This window comes from Anomalospiza imberbis, chromosome 14 (assembly GCF_031753505.1).
Source record: "Anomalospiza imberbis isolate Cuckoo-Finch-1a 21T00152 chromosome 14, ASM3175350v1, whole genome shotgun sequence".
Taxonomy (NCBI): domain Eukaryota; kingdom Metazoa; phylum Chordata; class Aves; order Passeriformes; family Viduidae; genus Anomalospiza; species Anomalospiza imberbis.
Window position 1 is genome coordinate 108,086 of NC_089694.1, and position 8,534 is coordinate 116,619.

General features: G+C 47.5%; 1 protein-coding gene across 1 annotated transcript; it reads left to right on the forward strand.

Moving 5' to 3' along the window:
• Positions 1 to 539: 539 nt before the first annotated feature.
• CD40LG (CD40 ligand) lies at positions 540 to 8,534 on the forward strand. The gene is made up of 6 exons (XM_068204509.1): positions 540 to 961; positions 2,500 to 2,637; positions 3,762 to 3,804; positions 4,105 to 4,161; positions 4,441 to 4,503; positions 6,427 to 8,534. Exons 1-6 carry the CDS (start codon positions 806 to 808, stop codon positions 6,816 to 6,818), a joined length of 849 nt encoding a protein of 282 aa, XP_068060610.1. The 5' UTR covers positions 540 to 805; the 3' UTR covers positions 6,819 to 8,534.

Consider the following 8,534-nt stretch of genomic DNA (forward strand, 5'->3'; position numbering starts at 1 on the left):
CAGGGGTAAATGGGGCAGGGTATGAGATGGTTTGTGCCCTTGGGTACAGGGTGAGCACCTCACTAGGGTATCAAGAAAGCTGCTTAAAACTTGTCTCTCCAAACTGATGGCCAAGCACCGAGCCCGAAGTCTCATTGCCTGGTGAGGAGCATGAATGCTGTGCCCACACCAGGGTTACAGCGTCTGTACAGATGGTCCTTTCTCCTAGATCATCCAGCCTACTCAGGCAGAGACATCACCCAGGGGGAGCACAAGGGAAAGCAGAAACCAGCACAACCCACCTGCCTCGGCCAAGCATCTTCACTGCAGAAATCACCCTTCTCTTAAAGGAAATTAAAAGGGAAAAAGCTATTCTTCCCCTTTTGAGAAACAACCAAATTTCTGAGTTCTTCCCAGCCCCTGGCAGCCCACAGTACTGCTCAGCAGTACTTGTATTCAGTCTACATTTCTTTTAAGGCAACTTGCCGCAAAACTTTCATCCACAACTGTAAAAAACACACATCAGGGAATATTTTTGAGTGATTCAAGGGCAGATATGAATATACAAAACAAGAACCTTTCTCTGTTTCTAGTGGAACAGTAGGAAAAAGCATGGAAGTGCAACAGAGAAGAAAGTCTAAGCAACTTTTTTGTTGCTGTTTGTTCTGGGAGATGGTAGTGAACAAACCTACCCACTACGAAGAGTTTTTCCAGGAAGTGTAGGTTGCTGTACCCTGTATCCCCTGAGCAGCAGGCGGTAGCACAACAGTTCTCATGCTACTTGCAAGCAGAGAATTTGGAGGAGCCCCAGCAACGTGCACGGAGGATGAATGAACCCTATGGCCCTGAGGCACCCCGTCCCATCAGCAACACGTCTCCTGGCACCATGAAAATGTTCATGGGCTTCCTCACTGTATTTACTGTAGTGCAGACCATTGGGACCGTGCTCTTCTGTTTGTATCTTCACATGAAGATGGATAAGGTAAGCAGAGAGAAGGTTTTCTAGCTGATGGCTAGTCTGAGGACAAGAGGGTGTGGTTTAGACATGGAAATGGCTGTTTTAGGTTTGGTGGTGGTTTTTCTGATTTTGTAGCACTTATTAGCAATGTGACGTTAACTGAGAAGATGAAAGGTCCAGAAATTTTTTTTTTTTTTTTTTTCATGTTTCAGTGATTTTATCAACATCTCACTTCAGGTGCTGTCTTTCAGTTTAGGGAAGAAAAGACTTTACCTTAGTACTTTCTCCATTTTTGAAGGTACACAGTAGCAGTGATCCTGTCCCATACTTGGGACGATATCTACTAAAAAGTTAAAGTCCAGAAAGCTGTTTTTGAGGTTGGTATGGCTGCAGCTGCACTGCATGGTGCCTAAAATCACCAATCTAAAGCTACTATCCTTCAAGTCAGAAATGACTGCCAGCTAAAGAAATATGTGCCTAAAACCCAGAATTTTTCTTACCTGATACAGTGGTATGGTGGAGGTTACTGATTTTTACATGTGTCATTTCAAATTAAATTGAAATTTAGATGTGTGGTTTCTGATCTACAAGGGTGGAGAGCAATGTTGAGCTAGAGGGGCTTTAATATCAGAGGGCTGGCAGGGGACTTCACTGCATGGAGCCTGTCATGAAGGGATGTGTAGAGGGTCTCTGGCAGAGGGAAATGTGACTACAGGCTGAGGATCAGAGGCAGCTGAAATGCAGTCACAGGTGGCAAGAAGATTTCAGTTGCCTTCAGAGCTTGTGGGAGGGCTTCAAATCTGATCCTCCATATCTTAGTGCTACCTGGGCTGAGCTCTCTGCCCTGCTGTGTGTCCTCATGTCCAGCTGCACTTTCTCTTTGCCATTTGACTGAATGTTAGGTTTTTACAAGGAACAACAAACCAACAAAAAACCAAACAGGTGTAAATATAAAAATCAGTTATTTGGATGCATTTAAATATTTTCTTATTGGCTTTCTGATTTTTCTTTTTTAATCTGAAGATCTTGGCACGATTTAGCCCCAACTTACATGTTGTTTTGTTTTGCTGGCAACACTTTTAGTCAATAAGTGAGCAGAAAAAAAGTTAAAACCCCTCTGTGTGGACAGGGCAGTGAGGGGCTGAATGAGCATCCCAGCTGCCTGCTGAGGCCATTAGGGAAGGACCTGCAAAGCCCGAGCCCCTGAGCCACCCACTGGGATTTCTGTGCCTTTAGGAAAAGTCAGAGATGGACATTTAAATTAATAATCAAGGTGATAGAAAATAGATCCTGAGCAATCCTCCTGTCACCTAGCATTGTCATTCGGGGTGAGCTCCATGGGTTCAATTCTCAGTGGATGAGGGCACAGATGCTGTGTTGGGTGTCTGGTGGTAGCTCTTGCTGCCCACGGTTTGTCTGCCCACTTCATCCCAGTGCTGAACATCTGACCCTGAACTTCCATGGATTTATTGGTGGTAGGAATGCAGCATGGCTCTGCTGCCAGCTGTTGCAGGTTTCCTACTAACATCCTGTTGACCCTCCCTTCTCTCCTCTGTCGGCAGATGGAAGAGGTGTTGAGCTTAAATGAAGATTACATCTTCCTGAAGAAAGTACAGAAATGTCAGACAGCAGAAGGTCAGAAGTCGACATTATTGGACTGTGAAAAGGTTATAAAGGGCTTCCAGAACATCCAGTGCAAGGTACATGCTGTTAGGTGGATAAAGAGCCCACTGAAGAAGGAGAGGGGCTCTCAGTCACACATCACAAGCTTTTTTCACCCCAAGCTTTTTTTAAAACCATGGGTGCCCTTTACTTTTGGGCTGTGTAGCACATGCCCTTTTTTATACTGTATTATTTTTACACTATATTGATATTATTGAAAAATCTCGTTGATGTTTTCCTAAAATGTTCTTGATCAGAGCACATCCAGCTGTAACATGCCATGGTGTGTTTGGGGCTCGTGGTGGGGAGGATGGAGCTACAGCCACCTTGGCATTACTCCCTGATTCCAGTCTGAAAAGAATTTATTTTCTGCTGTCTGGCACCTTGCTCCAATCCTGTGCTGGGTGGCTGTGAGGATGCTAGTGGCCACCTGCCACTGGGAACACATTTTCGCCCACTTTGCCCAGGTATCAATGACAGTGCAAGGCTTGGGCAAGGAAACAGCTCCTGGCAACCAGTGAAGAGGAGCATGATCACATTTGTATGCAGAAGAGCCAATTTGCATTGCAACATGCATTGCAATGAGGTGCTCTCATCCTGCTCAGCCCTGAATTCACTGCTTAGGAGTGGCTCTGTTGGCCAGAGTAGACAGGAGAGGAACATTTATTCCTCATTGTCACTGCCTGATGACACCAAATGCCTCAGCTAAACTTGCCTCAGCTAAATCTTCAGGTTTGTAACAGTACCCAACAGATCACCTAAAATTATGTCTGAGGTAGGCTTGTGCTCAGCAGTCCTGAAAACTCCAACTGAAGGGCAGGGATGTACATTGGCAGTACTTGCATCATGGCTCTCCCACAGGAAAAGGAGATTTTTCTTGTTTATCTTATTGTTTTCAATAAATTTTACCCATCATTTTAATTGAATAAACCTAAGACCATAAAGCCTATAAACTCCCTGCTGCAAACAGCCCATGGTCATGTGTGAAGCTGGGGAAAGTACAAGAGGGGCTCTCTGGCTTCAGGTATCCTCTGTCACGAGCTGACAGGGCTGTTGGAGCCAAATATCACCAACTCCAGCAATGACCAGAGCATCTTTTATATATACATTTTCAAAATCATTGATTTTGAAGAAAACCCATATATTTTTTCTGTTGTAGCAGGACAGAACCCCCAAAGAGCAGCCCAAGTTTGAAATGCAGAGAGGTGAGTTTCCTGGTGTAACTGGTGCACTCATGGCTTGCTGGGGCAGGAGGAGTTCCTTAGCCTGGGAAGGGGTTTCCTTCAACAGCCCATGAGTTTCTCAGGGCATGGTGTGGAGGCAGGGGACGAGTTGGGGTTTGAAGCATCCCCATGGATGTAGGACTGAGCTTGGTGTGGGCTGGAAGAGGGGGACACTGGGCATGGCTGTCTCCCCAGGGCAGGCGGTTCTAGGTGCCAGCGTAGACAGTCTGAGGTTGTTGAAATTGAGCCTGAAATTAAATCTGCGGCCTTTTCACATCACAGGTCCTGAGCACCATGAGCATCTCCATTTGACGCACAAGAATGAGACATCTGTGGCAGGTGAGGTGTGGGCACATCCAGGTCCTGTTCCAACCGGGCAAGGTGGCATCATCTCCTACACAGGGTTCATCCATCAGAGGCTTCCCCTCAGAAGCACCTGCAGGTCTCTGCTGAGTGGAGTCCTGCCTCACTCTGGGCTGGGGGTGGAATCTGGAGATGTAGAGAATCTTGGCCTGTAGAGAAACATTAAGGGTGGAAGGTGCTGCAGTCCCAGCAGAGGAGCACTGGGGAAACAGTGAGTGCCAAGGCATCAATAATACTGGACTTTCTAAATTGCAGCAGGGAAGAGGGAGCCAATTGCAGTTCACCTGGCAGGTCAGCAGAGCAACAAGGCAGGCTCAGGTAAGACAGACTCACTTGGTCCTACCTCAACCGGGGAGCCAGAGGGACGCAGCAGTGTGCATTCCCAGTCCTGCCCTGCGGCTCTCTAAGGGCAGGGAAAGGGACAGAACAACTCCAGCACAAAAGTGTGTCTCCAAAACACAGCAAACCTCCCAGTGGTCACATCACCACGTGCACCTGTGCCATGTGGGGTTCACACATCCCAACTGTCCTCAGTAGCCCTATGTCTATGTGTGCCCATCCTGGAAATGCACCACAAGGGCTTAAACTTTCCAGTGTTTTTTATGAGTGGAAAACTTCTTAGTTTTGTATTTAAGGAAAACAACCTCCCACTTTTCTTCTTAAAATAGACCTTTTTGCTCTCCTGGCCATCTCTTGCTATGGTGGCTTCTGCAGGAGAGCCCTGCTTACATTTGTGTCTGCTGATTTAATCCTGTTCTCGCCCATAGTGGTCCTGGTAGTAAGATGGGCTGGCTGAGGGCTTTACAATCGCAGCATAGGGCTCCAAACTGGTTTAGTTAAGGTGCAATTATTCACAGCCATGGCCACATCAGGTTTCAGAAAAACACCTGAGTCCTTTTGCATTTGTGCATGCCACTGTATCGACTGTGGTTGCTCTTGCTGCTCTACTCCTTGGCTTAGCCTTAGCTGAGGGACTTCCCACAACAGCAAGGATTACCAAAGTGAGTATGAGCTTGCAAGGTCAGTCACTCCATCTGCAAGGATTTCACAATCTAAGCACTTCTGATTTAATTCTGGAGTAATTGACAGTAATTGGCAACTGCTCTTTCCATTTCTGACGCAGCATTTCACCCAGTGCTCAGTCTACCTGTGGAAAGCTTAGTGTTAGATAAGATCAGAGAAGTGAGAAACTCACTGTATTTTAAAACTCCCTGTTCAAACACTTGTTGAGCCTATAAAGCAGGCTCAGAGAGCCTGCAGAGAGCAGCAGTTGCCTGGAGCTCAACTCTGTGCGGGGAAATGTCGCTGTGGGATGCTTGGCCATGGCTCATGGGCTGTGTGGCTCCTCCAGGACTACCCATGGCACACTGTCTCTGGGCTGGGGCAGTTGAACTCATTATTCCCCCTTGGAGCCAAGTTGCTCCCCCTGGCTGCTCTTCCAGGTGACTCTGTAGATTGGGGAAGGCAGATGTCCAAATTCCAGAGGTTGTAGCTGAGCTCAGGCCCTACATCCGTGGCTTCCAGGTCTCTGTATAGGCTTATCTGCACTAACCACATGAGCTACTCTGACGACACCAAAAGTGTCCCAAAATCCATGGCATCACCTGATCTGTGTGGGCCATGGTCCTGGCAATGGGAAGCAGCACTCACTGTGCTAAGCCCTTGCAGCTCTGCACTCAGGTAGGGATAGCAACTGTGCAATGTTAATTTTTGTACTTCCTTGGTAAAGTCTCGCCATCGTCAGAGGCCAAGAGGAGGAAGGACTCTGGAGGAAAGGCAGCCCCCAGTTGGGAAAAACTGGGATGGGAGGCTCTGAAGACCAGAGTTGCAGCATATTTTGGTAGTGCTCTGAGGGCTTGAAGGGTGTCCCACTGAAGTCCATGAAGGCAGCAAATGCAAGTGACACAGTGTTTGGTCTGCTGCAGTAAACACAGACAAGCCTCCTCCTTAAGCATTTCCACTTGGCTGGATGAAGAAAGCTAAATGTACCTCCACTCACATATCCAGTCAAGGCTGACAAAGCCAGTAATCAGCAACATGGGTTAAATCTGCTCCGGCCTTGGGGAAGGGTCCCTGCTCCCCTGGGCTGGGGATGGTGTCCTGGGCTGGTTACCCCACTAACTGCTCCCCACGGACAGACAGAGGCTTTGAGGCCAGATGTCTGTGGGTGTCCCCTCAAATCAGCCTGCCAAAGTGGAAATCTCCTTCTCTGAGCTCACCTGCCATGCTCTCTCCCTACAGTGCTGGAGTGGAGGGAGACCATGTATGGCCCCACAAACAGCTTGATATCCAACAAGGAGGGGAAACTGAAGGTGGAGGAAGCAGGGCTCTACTACATCTACTCCCAAGTCAGCTTCTGCACCACGGAAGTGTCTTTGGCACCCTTCACCCTCTATATTTATTTACATATCCCCAAGGAAGAGGACCGGCTCTTGCTGAAAGGACAAAAGACACAGAGCTCTTTGAAGACACATGGAGAAGGACACTTGAAGACCCTCTGTGAACTCCAGTCCATCCGTGTGGGAGGTGTCTTCAACCTCCGGGAAGATGACATGGTCTTTGTCAATGTGACAGACTCCACAAAAGTGAGGTACAGCCACGGCAACACCTACTTTGGCATCTTCAAGCTGTAGCGAGGAAAGGGCTGTCTTGAGCTGGGAATCCAGCCCAACTTTCTTGAGCAAAGCGCCTTTCCCTTTTCCCCTTATTTATGTTCCTCTTCCTCTCTGTTTTTCTTGGTTTTTAATTTGTAAAAAAATTTATATGTATAATTTTTTTTTATTTATTAATGAGGGCCAAAGGGCCCTGATAACACAAATGGAACAAAGTTTGAAGCTGTTATTATTTGCTTTCAGTTTTTATTCTTTCGCAGCCAGTGATTTGGTACAGGCTGGTGTCGTGTGTCTGGGTCCACCACACCCCATGTTCCTGGCAGGGTCGTTGTCCCTGTTATGTCATAAGAGCTTCGTTTACCAAACTTTGCCATCAATGTTTCTTTCCTAGAAATGTAGGATGGCTCATGGCACTTCAGCCAAGCGGGGTTCATACATACCTCCAGGACCAATCTGCTTACAAGCATCAATGGAAACATAAAAAGGCTTAGGAACATCTTCTCTATAGGAATGAGTAAGCCCAGCACTGTCTTTACATGGTAGCTGCTGGTGAGGCAATGTTGCCACTCCAACTGTCTGCTGTATCTGGAGAACCCCCTTTTTTTCCATCCATGTCTGTCTGTGAAACTCAACCAACTTCCTCAGGATGGCACTGCCTCAGCTGGGGTCATACTTGGTGACAATCGCTCCACACCGGAGGGGTGATTGGTGGCTGAGGGAGGACTGCAGATTTCAAGGCAGAGAGAAAGTAGGGCACTAGTGGTGGTCTGCTCTTGGTGACCTGAATCTGTTCACCAGACTGTCCTCCCGCCTCTGCAGGCAGAGGAACCTTTGCCTGTGGACAGTTTCACTACCGGGTACCACCATCAAAACTGGAACTGCATCTTCTTCTGACACCCCTCCTACCCAAGGAGGAGGACCAGGAAACCACGGGGCTGGTAGGCCCACCCACTTCTTCCCTCCAAGGCACATGTGCAGAGCATCTTCTGGCTGTCCTCAGTGAGGACATGTCCACAGGGGCATTTTCCTAGAGCTCCAGGAGAGCAGGACTGTGCAGATGCCCTCTTGGGCAGGGGGTACCTGGGTGACACTGCACACTGTGGTCTTCCCAACCCTTTTCTCCAGCTTGGTCTGCAGGGAAGGTGATCGGGGCACAAGGACATTGATTACATTTTAAAAAACATTTGAAGATGGTACATGTGACAAGCCTGGGGGTTTTGATTATAAAGGTCACAGAGAGTCAAAGTTTGGAGATAATCTTGGATGCCAACAGGTTTGCAAATGGAAGAGCTTCCAGATTTGGACAGTCTTTAGGCTTTGTTGTGCTGGAGGCTGAAGATCTAGTCCTAACACAGTGCCCAAATGCCACCACTGGTGCAATAGAAGGGGCATTCTTTTCACAGCTCATTGCAGAGCTGGGTGCCCAGCACAGCCCCCTTCAAAGTCAATAGCTCAGGGACTGTTTGGTTTCACTACAATTTAGTATGTATTTTTGGCTGTTGTCCAAAACTACTTAACTTTCTTTGGGGATGGACCACTCTTGTCTGACATCTTGTATGAAGACTATTTATTTAACTAAACCCATCTTATATTTGTAACCAGAGAGACTGAGTGCCAGAGGACTGTGCATTATGCTATGTTTTGCAGCATAATTCAGTGTTTGTGGTTCCCCTTTTCACAGTGTGGAGTTTCTTCCACTGATCACCCCACAATTAATACAATTTATGGATTCAGACA

Bases quoted from the DNA above. Each gene is read 5' to 3' on its own strand.
- CD40LG (XM_068204509.1), top strand. From the start codon at position 806: ATGAATGAACCCTATGGCCCTGAGGCACCCCGTCCCATCAGCAACACG. The intron at 4,162-4,440 runs GTGAGGTGTGGG...TCTAAATTGCAG, and splicing joins GAATGAGACATCTGTGGCAG to CAGGGAAGAGGGAGCCAATT. The intron at 4,504-6,426 runs GTAAGACAGACT...CTCTCCCTACAG, and splicing joins GAGCAACAAGGCAGGCTCAG to TGCTGGAGTGGAGGGAGACC.